The sequence below is a fragment of the Coregonus clupeaformis genome, chromosome 5 (assembly GCF_020615455.1).
Source record: "Coregonus clupeaformis isolate EN_2021a chromosome 5, ASM2061545v1, whole genome shotgun sequence".
Lineage (NCBI taxonomy): Eukaryota > Metazoa > Chordata > Actinopteri > Salmoniformes > Salmonidae > Coregonus > Coregonus clupeaformis.
In genome coordinates this window covers 23,379,427-23,395,938 of record NC_059196.1, presented here as the reverse complement: position 1 = coordinate 23,395,938, position 16,512 = coordinate 23,379,427, and the positions used below count along the sequence as shown (strand labels likewise).

Here is a 16,512-nt window from a genome sequence, read left to right as displayed (position 1 = left end):
ACATGGTCCTGGAGATGCGTAAATCCCTGGAGGAGAGCAACAGCACCACTGCACTGCTGGAGACTCGATGTCTGCAGCTCCAACAGCAGAATGACGCCTTCAGGGATACGATTGAAAGTCTGAACGGTGATCTGTCCACCCTTATGCACGAGAGAGATGAGGATAGGGTGAAGTTGCGGGATCTGAACCACTGTATTGACCTATTGCAGTCCCAGGTCGATGACGGCCGAAGCACTTTTCTTCACAGGGAGGAGTTGATCCAGATGAAAATGTACCTCATCGAGGAGATGCAAAGTTCTGTGGCAGAAAGCACATCCCGCGTCCTGGAGTTTCAGGAGAGGGTGCAGGACTTGGAGGAGCAAATCGCAGAAGCCAGGAACGCTGGTAAAGAACATGAGATCACAGCTCTGTTGTACGTGGGAAAAGTGCCCATTCCTTCACAGAGGAACTTGCGCAATGTAACATGAACTCTGTTGATGAAGAGATAAGTGAGGAGAAAGTGGAGGTTTCAAACACTCCAACCCAGAGCTGGCTGAGGAGAAGTCTACTCGGTGGGCTACAGAAGGTGGTCTACCAGGCAAAGATTTTCACACTGGGCGGCATGGTTTCATTGTGCGTAATGGCCGCCAGTGTGCCCACATGCCAAATTGGACATGGTGTCATTAGGAGACCTGCTTGAAGACACAGAAAAGGGCTTTTTCAAATCTTATGCAACTATTAATCACACTGCCCTCCCTCCCATCTGAATGCTATTATATTTCAACGTGTTCCATAAAGATAAGGTATTTTTTTCAACAAACAAAAACGTATTTAGCCTATTCATGGATAGAATGTTTAAGCCTACAGCGCAACACATCCAACAGAGCTAACATTAACAGCCAGTCAATATAATAAATACATAATCAGTATCAGTAAGCTTGTAATAAATACTTTATTATAAATATTCCAATAAATAACATCAATAACACATTGTTAAATAAATAAATACAATTCATACATCAAATAAATAATATTTCATACGTCAAATAAATAATATTTCATACATCAAATAAATAAATCCCAGTCCCTAAATAAAGGAATAAATAAATAAATAAATAGATTGACCAACATGATCTTCATTGATTAGCTTTGCACTAAACCTACTGTCATTCAGCTCTAACTGAGCCAAAAGAGTTTAGCTAGCTTATGTCCTATCATCTAAGCATACACAGTGTAGTGCAGTATTCAACAGTTATGATGACAAAGTAATTGTTGATGATGATGATGTCTGATGATGAAGATGACAATCAGTGTTGCTGATGATTAACTTGTTACAGTTGTAGATGATGATGATGATGATGATGATGATGAAGATGATTATCAGTACTTGTCATAGTTGATGATGATGAGGAATTGGATGGTGTTGAAGATGAGGGTTTACTTCCTGTGGTCCCCAGCAGAGATGTAGCCCATGGCTCTGCTGATGGTGATGACCCGGAGGTGGAAGCCCTTCAGTACCTTACACAGATGGACCCTCTGGTCCACAGAGTTACCACTAGTCAGCTTAGGGTCTGCAACCTGCAGGGCAAAAGGAAACAAATCTTAACTTTATAAAAATGCAAACTTTAAGTCCATAGTTGTGCGTGCCTATTAGCAGTGACATTTGTGCTGTCTCAAACACAGAGGAACACATTTTTGTGTACAGTTTTGCAATTGTTTATATGAGTTTGTTGAATCAAAAAACTGAATCAAAAGAAAAGGGAAAATTCAGGGAAGAAAGGAATGTTTTCTGAAAAAAAATAAGGAAACAGAAAATGTTTACCTGTGAGGAATGCTCCCCTTGTGTGGATGGACAATTATTGAGTAGGTTCTGGGTGTCCTGGACAGTGGAGCTGAGGTCGGCCTGTTTGTAAGCCTGTAGTGAGGCAGCATAATGTCCGAGGTCTGCTTGGATGTTCCTCAGACACTCACTCTGTCAGAAGAAACCACAAAGATGGACAGAGATCAGCCAATCGGACATATAGGAAGCAATGGTTGAGCTAAGAATGGGTGAATTATGTGAACTGCAATCACTATAAAATATATAGACTGTCTAAAGATCTAACTATTTATTTGTATATCTGTGGATTTAAATAGCATACCCTAAACAATTACGCAATATTGTAAGAACACAATAGTTACCTCACTGAATGTGATGTTCAGTTGACCAGAGCATCTTGTGTTCTGAGGAAATACAGCAAAATAATGCCTCAATAGACTGATTTGTATCACTATTCTGTAAATCCTAATTATTACTTTAAATTAATACATAAAATGCCGAGAAAGTATCCTTTAAAAAAAAATTATGTTAATATGAATTTAGCAAATGACTGTGACTTACCCTGTCCGTGTTGGGTTCGCAGGCTAGGACTGTCTGGGTCTTACTGTTTACCTCCACGCGCTGCTCGGAGCAGTTTAACCCCCCAAACAGGTTTTCCTATGAAGGGAAAAATATTATATTAGTAAGTGGATACATTAATCACAAACTGTGTGAACAAACTGTAAGCCTATCAAAGATACAGACAGACTGACTGACTGAATGAGGGATACATTAGATATTAATTAAAAGTTCAAATGAATTCGTTATAATTGTCACTCACGTTGTCCAGGAGCTTTCTAACATTCTTGACGAGCTCTCTGGAGAGGTCAGCGCACTGCCGGCATTTCTCAGTGTCCAAACTCCGCGGCGTGCTCACTGGGGTTCCCATGGAGACTTGGCAGGACAAAGCGAGCAGCAGCACACAGCTGGTAAAGTCTGTGTGGAGGGAGGACAATCAGTCAGTCAGCACCAATGTATCACCCCAATAATCCTCTAAACAAAATGTAATTATTTAGCTCCAATTTTAAACCAATAAATGAAAATGGAAGACTATGTAAAGTTTGAGGCATATAATTTCAGAGGGTTAGTTGATCAAAAACCCACATCAATAAAATGCTGTACAAATAAAATGAATACTCACATAAATAAAAGTTTGGCAGCATGATTCTGAGATATTTTACTCAAGTGTGGCGTAAACTGATAGGTGTTGTCATCTTTGCTTCATCTGATCATTATATAGCCATGCAGTGCTCCTTGAGGGAATTCCCTGTACAGGTTTAAAAACTAAGCTACATCCAGCACAACATCAAGAGACACCGAAATGAAAGCGACGCGTCAGTCGTGTGTAATTTCCTGAGTGATCTCTGTTCGCATCTCAGGACAATGAGTGACTCCTTCAAGTGAAACTGGAATTAACAGCCATGGCCTCGTTTCGATTTGCATGAGTCGGCTCAAGAGGAAACAAATGCCTAAAAATGAATGAATAATACAATACTTATATTTTAGACGTTATATTTAAAGTAATGCAGTTATACTCAATAACTGACAGTTACATTCTCTTGTGGGCAGCATTTCACTGCGTAGCCCAACTCTATCCAGAAACTGCAGCACCGATTGCCGGAAAACGACATGAGACATGCGTGCATTCCGATGTCAATGTTTTACTTTTGCTGCTTATTTTCTCTAGCCTATGTAATTGTCAAACATAGACAGATGACACAAAGAATAATGTCAGAAAGCATTTTCTAAATGTTTGTACTATATACCTAGAGATATTGTGGGTGGGTAGTAGCATTTAGTCTCTTCTTTAGAAGGCTGATTGTCTTAAACTGCATTCATAGTTGTTGTTTTTTCTGCAAAGCTTTACATGCTTTTAATTGTGCATTATAAACATACATTTCATAAGAACGAAAAACAATGTAAATACGAAATAGGTTTAAGAATAAAGTGGTTGTTTCACCAATTAGGTGTCATTTGAGAAGTAACTTGTTAAAGAGCACTTGTTCAACTTAATAAAAAACACGTTTTTCCATACCCCCCCCCCCAAAAAAAAAACAACAGAAAAAACAATAGACTATAGCAAATGCCTATTAAGTGCCAAATAAAGTAACATTGTCGACCATAATAGGGTTGATTAGATGATTTAATCTTAAATCAGGCATAAATCCCCCTGTGATTTAATCTTAAATCAGGCATAAATCCCCCTGTGACAGTGGCATTTAGGAGGGGGACGGACGGACAGACGGGGAGAATGTATGCACTCACTACTGTTAAGTTACTCTGGATAAGAGAGTCTGCTAAACCGTGACAAAAAATGTAATGTGATTGCCCATGACCACTGCACACCCCCACAATTTTAACCCTGATATTTGAATTTGTTTACCATTGGCCTGTTTAGTTAAGAAAGTACTCCTCTTCCCGTAAAGGCTGACTCGGCCATGGTGAGTCAATCTGCAGGGGAGAGTTTCACAGAAATTGTGGTTGGGACCATTGATATGAGATCAGACCTTTCAAAACCACAATCCCTGTAAAGCACAGAGCTAGCGTAGGCCTAAGGTTTAACATGCAATGCACTTGTCAGTATTAGTATTACATTATTATAAAATAGTTATAAATGTACTGTTAATGTACTGTGTTTTGCCATATGGACATACAGTATGCACTTATAATATTTACAATAACCTGTCAATCTCTGTCCACTTTCCTTAACAGACTGCACACCAAACCACAATATATGAAACAAAGTTTATTTTTTATTTTACATATCTGTACATAAACATTTCTTCCCTCAAATAAAAACTCTGAATACAATAGGATGAAAATGATATTAACACATATATTCATTTAAAATGACTCCTGTCAGAAAATCAACATTCACAAAATGTTGAAGATCGATCAGAGTGAACCTATTACCAAAAGCTACAACTCCACTACATGGCAGGCATGTTTCCTTTACACTCTTTTAGCACCTTCAAATAAACATTTCTCAGTTGAAAACTACCATTTGTGCAGAATAAAAAGAGGTTGACTTTGAAATACTTAAAAATTACCTTTCAACTTAAAATAGTCTGAAGTTAGTCTTCATAGTTTTATACAATGTTTATTTTTTTTCTCTTTTAACTGACTTTCTACTAATTTCTCACTATTATTAATTTTTTTCTCCACCATTTTGTATTGACAGTTATAATTTAGTAGCGAATGTAAAAAGTTAAAAATAAACAATAGCGAAGCAAGGCCGATCACTGCACAGGAAGCCGGGGACAGTATCCATGACAACACACAATCAGTTTCCTCTTCTCCCAGGAAGCAGGAAATGCTCTGTCTTTAGCGCTGGGACAACCACAGAAGCAAATGAAAGGGTGGCCTTCCTCTGACTGTTGCCACCATGGGAGAGGGGCAGGCAGAGGGGGAGCAGCGAGAGACATGGGGCAGGGGTGGAGTAAAGGGATGGGGTAGGGTCGAGTTTGGGCGGGGTGTCTCATTTGGATGGGGTCTTCTCAGCCATGTGTTTTTGCTGGCTCTCAGCATGCCTGAGTAAAAACAAAATTATTATTAGATAAACTCTACTTTATCAGCTGCTGCTGTATGAAAATCATGCAAATATATCACACTCTGGTTAACGTCTATCCCAAAGACAGAGTTCCCCAATCATTCCTGGCCTGTTTGAGGTCCTTATTCTCGAAGCTGCGTGTCTGCTGCTGTGTGTGTGCTGCTTTATGAAAATCATGCAAATGTACACACTCTGCTAAAAGTCTGTCCCAAAGACAGAGTCCCCCAATCATTCCTGGCCTGTTTGCGGTCATAGCCCAGGAGACTGTGTGTGTGTCTCAGTGTGTGTGTCTCAGTGTGTGTGTCTCCGTGTGTGTGTCTCCGTGTGTGTGTCTCCGTGTGTGTGTGTGTGTGTGTGTGAGTTAGATAGCATCACCACCTGGTCAGGTCCTCTATGTCCACCAGCATGGCATCCTGCTCCATGTGCAGTTCATCCCGGATCAGCAGCAGCTGCACCAGCTCCTCATTCAGACCTGGAGAAGACAAACATCAGAACAACGTTAGAAAAACATTAGAGCAACAACACACCATTACGAAACTAACATACTCCAGGGGCTGGATTCAATCCATATCGCGGAATATCTGCGTTCAAATGTAAAGGTAATTTCCGATTGAGCCGACATTTGCAGTGGTTACCGTGAATGCAGTCTCCGCGAACGTGGGATCATTGCCTTTATATATAATTTAAATTGAGCTATAACACGGATCTTCTGCGATACTTCTGCGATACGGATTGAATCCAGCCCCTAGTCATACGAGACAGATTTCGAATGGAGCATTTCTTTTGAAACCATGCCAGTAAAAGACAAGATTCTATAGCAACATTTTTGTGGGGGATTTTTGGGCCTTCTGTGTAAGATGAGTTATTGTTAGTCTTTCACTAGTATCATCACACATGCATCCAACTTATATTGTCTGAAATGACTTTCAATACGAAAGATACCGTCCCTAACTAACAGTGTGTGTGTGTGTGTGTGTGTGTGCCCGAGTGTGCGTGTGGTCTTGTTCTTCTATCCTCGTGAGGACCTGAAATCCCCAAAAGTCCTCACAAGAATAGTAAAACAAGCAAAATTCTCCCTCTTGGGGAAATTTCCCACGTCCCCACGAGGACAAAGGATATTTTAAGCTTAGGGGTTAATGGTTAGGGTTAGGTTTAGGGGTTAGAGAAAATAGGATTTTGAATGGAAATACATTTTAGGTCTCCACGAGGATAGAAAACTGTGTGTGTGTGTGGTACTCACTCTCTATCTGGGAGTGCAGGTCGTTGACTATGACCTGTAGTTGTCCGAGGGTCATGTCTCTCAGGTCTGTAGGCTTCAGGCTCCTCTTCATCAGACACTCACTGATGTGGGGCATGTGGGGCAGCTAGAGAGAAATACACACACACACATTTACAGAAACATACAGCACATTGGAAATGTACAAGTACACAAATATGTACACTCACTGATATGGATTCTTGGACACTAGAGAATCCAAAGACACTGCAGTGTATGTGGGTGTGAGTGTGTGTAGGCCTATGTGTGTTTGTGTGTGCATGATGGTGCAGATGCTTGAGGAAAGGCGTCATTTCAGTTTAATCTGCATCTCATAAATAAATCCAGCCCAATGCTACAGGAGCTGCCCATTTAGAGCACCACACTGTAATATGATGCAAAGCCCAATCTCTCCAACAGGGGTCAGCCTAGCGACTTAACTGTCACAGCAATTTACAGTACAGCAGTGGTCCCTGACCTGATCCTGGTCATAATAATAATAATAATAATATGCCATTTAGCAGACGCTTTTATTTAAAGCGACTTACAGTCATGCGTGCATACATTTTTTTTTGTGTATGGGTGGTCCCGGGGATCGAACCCACTACTATGGCGTTACAAGCGCCGTGCTCTACCAGCTGAGCTACAGAGGACTACGTCATAGAGAGCTATAGGAAACAACTCTGTCTCCTTCCTCCTGGCCATAGCCTTGGGAAGTAGGGGTGCTGAGGGTGTTGCAGCACCCCCTGAAAAATCAGAATATATATATTTTTTTAATAAAAAAAGTAGTGCACTGGGCCTTTACTAGTCCTGAATTAGCGGAATGATATAGCCGTCTGTAGCGCGGGCAAAGCAAAGCATTTTTTTCATCATCTCCCCCCCTCCGTCAGCCAAAGAATCACAGCACCCCACCCCCAAACTACTTCCTGCAGCTATGCTCCTGGCAGTAAGCAACACACGCTACGCTCTCTCTTTTTCTTCCTGAATTCTCCGACTGTTTGTTCTTGTCAAATCAACACACAGCCTTTCACTGCTGTCATTTGTGTTGCCCTCAAGAGTTTCAGTTTCTCTTCCTCTCATCCACCTCTTTATCTCTCCCCTTCTCTCTTTCTCTGTATGTCACTCACCACACCTTGTTGGGTTCAATAGGGGCAGGTTTGACATTAACCCTAGAGAGTAACCAAGATGAATCATAAAGCATCATGTTCTTTCTCAGGCTCTCTGTGTATGAGAATTTCCCTCGATCCCTTGTTTAATCTATTTCTATAATCTGTGTGCATCTCCGTTCTCTCTCTCCTTCAAATACATCCTCTCTCTCTTTAAGGTGTCTAAGGGTGAGAAAACATGTGCTCCTTCCATTGCCCTTTTGCTGTATGTCTTGTGAGTGTGGGTGATTGCTCAGCTGGTTCTTCCTGTCACAGTTTCTCACTCCTCTTTCACTTTCACATTGGCACCCATGCAACTGCGCTAGGGGCCATGTTTCCCCTCTGTCATGTGCCACTGTTTCAGTTCGGAGAGGGAGCACGGAAGTCAGTGACACATGGAGAGAGGTGGGGGTGTGAGAAAAGAAAGCGCGAGAGAGAGAGAGTGAGAGATGCGTGAGAGCCGGCCACCGCGAGTGGTAGTGTTTTGGTCAAGATATGTGTTTGGCCTCATTGTGTTTGTCCGAGGTGGAGTTTCCTCCCTCAGTTATATTATTGGATTGGTTTCTCTATGAGTCTTGGCTTGTGAGGTTAGTGGCAAAATGAATAAGGATACCACCAGCAACAATAGTCAAGTATTTCATCATATCAGTATTCTCTTAGATTAGGCATGACATGAATGGGGAAAAACTAAAATAATGTAATTCTCTTGGTGGGAGTGTTGTGTAAATTCTTGTGTAAATTCTTCGGAAGACCACATGGTTTTAGTGGATTAAAGCGTAGTATCTGGTGTAAAAAAAACACCTCACACACATTCCCCTCATTTCTCCTGTCATTAGTGGCTTACGCAAGAGCCCCTGGCACTCAACCCCACGGCCACTGGCTTAACACACTGGCCAGGTGCCAGCCTGCACTCTGACTATGTATGTATGGTAGGGCTGAAATCAACTGGTAAAGGTTCACATTCTTGTATATTTCTACAAAATATGTATTGAGAACTTGTACCCAGGAAATGCACATCCCTATAATAATGAGTAGGTAAGTGTGAGTCTGCCCAATTTATGCTAGAGAGGTATAGTGTACCGTAAGTATCTCTGAAGCTAATACTATCTGAGTGTGGCGCTGCCCCTATGTTTAGTACAGCAATGTGTTAGCTTAGTGACAGGGCCTCATCTGCCCGTGTTCAGTACAGCAGTGCGTTAGCTTAGCGACAGGGCCTCATCTGCCCCTGTGTTCAGTACAGCAGTGCGTTAGCTTAGCGACAGGGCCTCATCTGCCCCTGTGTTCAGTACAGCAGTGTGTTAGCTTAGCGACAAGGCCTCATCTGCCCCTGTGTTCAGTACAGCAGTGCGTTAGCTTAGCGACAGGGCCTCATCTGCCCCTGTGTTCAGTAGAGCAGTGCGTTAGCTTAGCGACAAGGCCTCATCTGCCCCTGTGTTCAGTACAGCAGTGCGTTAGCTTAGCGACAGGGCCTCATCTGCCCCTGTGTTCAGTACAGCAGTGCGTTAGCTTAGCGACAGGGCCTCATCTGCCCCTGTGTTCAGTACAGCAGTGCGTTAGCTTAGCGACAAGGCCTCATCTGCCCCTGTGTTCAGTACAGCAGTGCGTTAGCTTAGCGACAAGGCCTCATCTGCCCCTGTGTTCAGTACAGCAGTGCGTTAGCTTAGCGACAAGGCCTCATCTGCCCCTGTGTTCAGTACAGCAGTGCGTTAGCTTAGCGACAGGGCCTCATCTGCCCCTGTGTTCAGTACAGCAGTGTTTTAGCTTAGCAACAGGGCCTCAGAAGTGACACTCATCTCTTCTGACTGCTGGGCACGACTACATCCCCAAACACGTCACCCAGTGCATTCTGGGATATTAATAATAGATCGCCCCAACCCCCCCCCCTTCTTTACTGAATAAGTAACGTCTTCTGCTCAGGTGGGGATATTGGTGTGTGTGTGTATTTTGGACTTTGTGTGTGTGTGTGCTTGGGGGGCACTGATGCAGATGAGAATGTTAAAATAATCATTGCTATGGCCGCCAACGGGGTGGAGAAGGAGGGGGTGGTGTCTACTCTGTGACATCATCACAATGTTAAAGAAGAACAGTGTGGATGGTTTGCTCTGAAAAGACCTGGGGTTAGAAACACTGACTAGAGGTTGAGGTTACAGGCCCGTTCCCTATAGCGAGACTGTAGCGGTGCTGGACGGTACTGACCAGGTCTGCCACAGGGGACTTCTTGCGGTTCTGTTTTTCCACCTCCACCTGCATCTTGGCCATGGGTTTGGCCATCGCCAGGGCTAGCTTAGCCTCGGCCTGCAACTTCTTCTGTCTGCTCAGGAAGTCCATGTCCTCCAGAGACTCACTGTCTTCCTCAGAGTAGGACGAACTCTGCTTCGACTGGGGGACAGGGACGTGGGGAGAGTGGATACAGAAGAATGGGAAATAAGGAAAAGTTAGTGGTTTATTCTTCTTGTGTAGTCATTGATAGGTAATTCACTGAACACAGAGGTCAGTCATACAGGGAAACAGCTCAGAGCTATAACAGATGGTTATAAATACTGGGATTATCTCCCTCCCTCCCTCCCTCCCTCCCTCCCTCCCTCCCTCCCTCCCTCCCTCCCTCCCTCCCTCCCCCCTCTCTATTAAATGTGTCTGTCAGACAGCCCGTGTGGCCACTCATCCATGTCCATCAGAGAGAGTGTTCATATTCAACCCTCATTTGCTGTCAGTGTATTGGTTAACGGGCCAGAAAACGTGAGCGTGGCCATTCACTCCCCCCCCCCCCACACTAACCCAGGGCTATCACTGATTCATACCGAATCTGTCCCTGTCTCATTTCTCTCTCACACTCATTCTCTCACAGTCTCACTGAGCCCTATCTACAGTCACACAGTAGATCTCTCTCTCTCTAAGAATGTATTTATCTCTTTCTCCTTCTCTCTTTCTACCTTTCCCTCTCTCTCTTGCTCTGTCATTCTTCCACACAAGTCTTGCTTAGAGCTATCTTTCTGACTAATATAGTAGAATCCCCAACAGTGAGAGCAACATATTCACACAGAAATATGAATGTGTGGTGTGTGTGTGTGGTCGATCTGTACCATGGGGGACAGCGGTGTGTCCAGACTGGTCTCTGTCTTGCTGTCATCTGCATCGCTGTCCTTGTCGCTGCCGCTGTCGTTGACAAAACAGATCTGCAGGTTCATCCCACTCTGTAGCCTGGAGAGAGAAAGAAAGAGGAACGAGGAGGAAGAGAGAGGGGGAGAAAGAGGGGGGGTCATTACAATGGGCTAAGGAAAGGAGGAAAGTTCTATGGGATAAGGAAAGTTAGCTCACCAATAATTGCTTGTAGGGTTTTATTGACCCAGATAACATGCACCTAGTGCACCTGGTGAGAAAGCAACTCAATAACAGTCCCATCTAGTTTTCCACTCAGGCCGAACCCTCCTCTAACGCTCCACTGAGGTCTCAGTGTGTCTGTGATAGGACTGTAATAGTGACTAGCCTTCCATAGCATTAATAAGTATGTCTACTCCTCTGTTCCTCCCTCTCCTGCTCTAACTTGGGATCGATCCATCGAGGGTGAAGGTTCGATACAATCAGCTAGACTCCGACGGCTCTCTAGACCTCAGAAGACCTGAGTCCTGTAAGATCTGGATCAAACCATTCTTGATCAATAATCGGCTTATTTCAAGCAGTAATTACAAACACATGTAGAGAGAACCTGATCGATTACACAGTCTGGACCCAATCAGTCCAGATTTAATCAGACCAGAGTAATCGATTGGTAGTTTCAGAGGAAGGAGCATCAAAATGATCCTTGGAACTAGTTGAGCAGTTCATGGCAGTACCCAACTTATCCAGCAGTGTAACCAGTGAGTGCACCCCATAAGAGTTGCTTTGGTGAAAAATCTAATATTCATAGTTTCAGATTCATTAACTTTGTGAGTGCCTTTGTGTGTATGAATGTATGAATGTATGTATGTGTATCCTGGAATGCTGGTTCCAGTAAGGTTGAGGGTGTGGGTAGGAGTGCATTTTGGGAAGTGAGATCCACAGTGCCGGCATGCAGAGAAAGAGAGAGGAAATGTCCCTTACTCTCAGAAGTGAGGTTTCAGAGGGAGAGAGCAGGAGTCTGTTTGTGTTGGGGAGATGGCCCTACAGAGTTCCAGGAGATAGACACTGTTACAGGCATAAAGAAAAGGTCAAATCTGACTCTGTCAGAGTAATGTCCAGTAACCTGCAATTTCACTCTAGAGACAGTGCCCACACACATAAAGAGAGTGATGTAATTGCTTCTCAAGAACAGGGACTGGGACTGAGGTTGAAACTGACCTGTCTCTGTATGTGTGTGTGTGTATGTGGGTAGGGCTGTGACGGTCATGGAAGTTTGGATGAAGGTAATTGGCCAGCCAAATGTAATAAACGTTCGAATGGCCCAAAAAAATGTTTACACACATTTTCTCCTCTCCTCCACACCTGACCGCATGTGCTGCCATAGAAATATAATGAATAGAACGGGCATCCCCATTCAAGTCAATGATGGCATAATGGGTGAACTGGCGACCATTGTGAGTATACCCATAGGAGCAAAGCAAGAAGTAAAATATGTGCTTCAATATGTGCTGTGATTTGTTGACTCAACTCAACTGACATTACAAAAAATAAATTCCATTGCATGAGCCAAATCAGTTAACATCATTTGAATGAACATTCTACATTACCATGGAAATTATTGCATCACAATAACAGGCAGCCATTGCGAGTGTACCCATGAGTTTACCAGTCAAGGTGAGAGGTTCCAAGCCCGTTCTATTCATTTTATTTCTATGTGTGCTGCTGCTGCATTGTGGGGGGGCGTTGCCTAGTCAACCGAAGACTAATTTGCTTGTTTCAGCAAGGAGAAACAAAGTTTCATCATGTTGTTAAGAGTCCATGTTACGGCCGAAACGTACTCAACATCACGAATTCCGGCCATCCCGTTTTTAGTCAGCTGTTCGTTCCACACAACGTTTTTAAACGGTTATGACGGTTATTTAATTTCATGACGGCCTTCATCATTGACCGTTCCACGGTTATATGGTAATAGTGCCAGCCCTATGTGTGTGTGTGTGTGTGTGTGTGTGTACATGCCTGTGTCTGTGTGTATTGTTGACTTTGTGGGATTGATGTACAGCTGATGATAGAGGTCTCATGATGTCTCTTACCGTGAGGACAGACTGGGCTTGCCACTCTTGCTGCAGCTGGTATAGATACCCGGCCCATCATCAAAGAAACTACCCAGGGCCAGCTTCTGCCGGATGGACTCCCTCTCATTCTTTTGGGCCTGGAGGGAAGAGAGGAGAGGGTTAAGGAGGGGAAATGTGGCTAATAATAGGACTGAAGACTTCCCCATGAGTTTAGCAGTAACCATGTGGTGAGGAGGGGAACTGACAAAGACTGTAAAACATGTGGACAACTCTAGACACCAATAATATTATAATATTCACCACTAGGTGGTGCAGATGTATGAGAGAAAGAGAGTCCAACACATTTTCACTTGTCACTCTCTCGCTCTCCATCTTGCACACTCAGACACTCATGCAGTCAAACACACACATCCCTAAACCACTGAGCATCCCTGTCTAATAGCACTATAAGTATTCCTGCCTCCTGGGCCTGTTTTCCAGTAGGAATTCCCACTTCTGACCCAGGCAGCCTTGGCAGCACTTAACACACTCACACCCGGAGGAACACTCATATGTGCTAATAGAACCACAGGAGGCTGGTGAGGGGAGGACGGCTCATATGGCTGGAATGGAGTGAATAGATTTGTGTCAAACACACTGAAACCATGTGTTTGATATATTCCATTGATTCCGTTCCAGCCATTACTATAAGCCTGTCCTCCCCAATTAAGGTGCCACCAGCCACCTGTGAATGGCAACCTGCGACCCGCTGAGCACATCGCTGAGAAAAAGCGCGTAGAGAAGAGTGTAGAGACAGACCTCCTCTACACACTCCCTGGGCTGGGTTATCAGCCACAGTAACCAGGCCTATTAGCAGACAGACAACACAGTGTGAGAGTTTAGACTGTTCAAGGCCACTACAGGACTGTTGTTGTTACAGGTGGTGCTGGGAAGTCAAATGGGTACCAGAGTCATATACAGCGCAGTGTGTGTGTGTGTGTGTGTGTGTGTGTGTGTGTGTGTGTGTTTGTGCCGAGGGTTGGGAGTCCTCGAGGACGAGGAGTGTTTGGGGGGAAATATTGACCCTCTCTAAAGGCCCTGAGGGAGGAAGAAAACACCCTTTCAGTGCACACACACACAACAGCAGGCCTTTCAGACAACAGGAGAGGGGGGAGGAGAGAGGTTTAGAGAAAGAGAGGGAGAGGAGAGCTTTTAGAGAAGGCTTTGGAGGAGAGGGGGAAGGAGGTGAGGGGAATAAGAGCAAAGGAGAAGATGGCAGAAGCATTGAGCGTTATCCCTCTCTTTAACTCTGTCCTCAACCTCTCTCCATTTCTCTTTCTCATTACCTCTATCTCTCAGCCCTTCCCTCACCCTCCCTCCCTCCCTCCCTCCCTCCCTCCCTCTCTCTCTCTCTCTCCCTCCCTCTCCACATTACCATAATCCCTCACCACACCAGAGAGTGAGACACAGTTACTGTTGGTACTGCCAGAACACACTGGCACCCACAAGAGGGGGCTTGGCACAGCATGGCATTTGTGTGCTTGTGTGTGTGTGTGTGTGTGTGTGTGTGTGTGTGTGTGTATGTGTGTGTGTGTGTGTCTGTGACTGAGTAAGAAAAGGAGAGTGTGACGAGGGGTACTGGGGGAGGCAAGATGAGGACACTTAACAGCATCACTTTACCACTCCTCAGACACTAACAATCACAGTCTGTTTGACAGCACACACACACACATGCACACACAAACCCCTTCTAACTCCCTCTACACTACATAGTGTCATGTTATAACACTGAGTGGCTGCTGTTCCCTATCTGACCAGCAGGTGTCAGTGCTGAGTGGTGGCGCTCCTGAGTTGCTGCTGTAATTACCATAATAACAGACAAGGACTCTTGTGTCACAACAGAGAGGTGTTAGTGACAGTAGCCATTGTTATGTTAGCCTCATGGGTGGCGGAGGTACTTATGTTAGGTGGTAGGTGGTCTTTGTATTGGAATGTCAGGTTGTAATGTTTGGGGTGAGGTGGCAGTGTGTGTGTGGTTTAGTGTGAGTGTGTGTGTTTGTGTGTGTTGTGTTTGCATAGGGTTAGCCTGCATTCCTACATTCATCACCATTCCTATTAGGTGTATTATTGTAAACAGTCCTAACTTGCTTCTAAAACACCCCTAAATGCTTCTGCATACTAAGTTCGGTTTGCTCCTAGCAGAACTCGGCTAGGCGAAGTGAACGTCTGTGCCTCGCATACTCCCTTAAAAGACCTTCATTTGAAAAATGAGAAAAAATTGGCAATAGTACTGTTTGTCCCTCTTGAGACGCGGTAGCCAGTATACACTTCCTCAAAATAGTCAGAATTAATTGTGACGTATATGCCGAGGATGTCTTAGTCGTGCAATTTTACATCTACCTAAATTTGCATGAAAACGAGTCGTCTCTCGTTGAATGACAACAAACACTTAACTGAAGAACCCCTACTGCCACCGTAAACAAATGTGTGTGCACGAACAGCCGAAAAAACCTTGCCGAAGATCAAAACGAACAAAAACGTCACAAAATGTCGTCATAATATATGCACAAACTGTTTCGGATGGGAAGCATGCGGATGCTTTTAGGCAGAACACAACACGACCATGATCCTCTACCTAACACATCTAACATAGTAGAACCACACTACATTTCACACCTGCCTTCCAACAGGACTACCTTCCTTCACGTTAAGCCCCCTAACTAACTAGCTATCTATGTAAGGGCTGATGGATGGAGTTGTGAGAGAGAGAGAGAGGGTTTAGATATTATCATGGACAGCATCATAAACTACTCAAAGAGATGTCTGTGACTGTGGGGATTGCAAATGGACCCCTCTCTCTAACTTTAACCTCTCTCCTTTCCTCTCCACAATAGTAATGTCAGTCATTTTAGATTTGTCACAGAGATTTCCTCTCCTTCTCCTCCTCCCCCAAACATTCCCTGCAATGGTCTGTGTTATTACCACAATTCCTTGTGTGCCAAGCCTCCGCTCCGAAGTGTTTGACATTGTGTGTATGTGTGTGTTTATGTGTGTGTGTGTATCAGAGAGTCGTACACGCCCCCAGTCCCCAAAGTTTTGATAAATAACTTAATTTCCTGGTCCTGTGAAAAGTGCCGCAGCTCCTAAATTAGATTTTGAGGAACGCCACTGTGCTAAATTGTGTTTTTCCTCAAATTTCAGAAGCAATTTTCTCTTGTGAAAACCCTCATTGATAAGACATTTTCTTCTCCTCCCCTGCTCTCCCCTCCGTCTCTACCATCCTCTCCTTTCCTCCTTTCCTTCATTTCTCCGCCACAGCTATCCCTCACTCTGGACAATGGAGGCCTTTCATTGGAGGAGAGGAGGGGTTGCCATTGACCTCGCACCATGGTCTGAGACAGGAACCACCTGTTCACCCACACACGCCAGATCCCGTGAGCATGAGGGTGTGAGGTAGCATGTGTGTGTGTGAGTGTCGGACAGAAAAGAAACAAAAACTGCAAAAATACAGCAAGAATATGGAAATGCTTAAAAAAAGTTGTTGGTGTGAGTGAAAGAGAAAGAGACAAAGTGAGTGT

At 44.1% G+C, this 16,512-nt stretch overlaps 1 protein-coding gene across 5 annotated transcripts in view; it reads right to left on the bottom strand.

Annotated features, from left to right (window-relative positions):
- Positions 1 to 4,570: 4,570 nt before the first annotated feature.
- Positions 4,571 to 16,512, bottom strand: part of LOC121565274 (schwannomin-interacting protein 1) — a 326,929-nt gene continuing 314,987 nt past the window's right edge. For all 5 annotated transcript variants that reach the window (XM_041876056.2, XM_041876059.2, XM_041876058.2 and 2 more), the window contains 6 exons: positions 12,974 to 13,092; positions 10,868 to 10,985; positions 9,984 to 10,166; positions 6,628 to 6,751; positions 5,766 to 5,859; positions 4,571 to 5,367 (listed from right to left, as the gene is read on the bottom strand). In XM_041876056.2, coding sequence (XP_041731990.2) covers positions 5,316 to 5,367; positions 5,766 to 5,859; positions 6,628 to 6,751; positions 9,984 to 10,166; positions 10,868 to 10,985; positions 12,974 to 13,092 — 690 coding nt within the window. In that variant the 3' untranslated portion in view covers positions 4,571 to 5,315. The remainder of the gene's footprint in view (positions 5,368 to 5,765; positions 5,860 to 6,627; positions 6,752 to 9,983; positions 10,167 to 10,867; positions 10,986 to 12,973; positions 13,093 to 16,512) is intronic.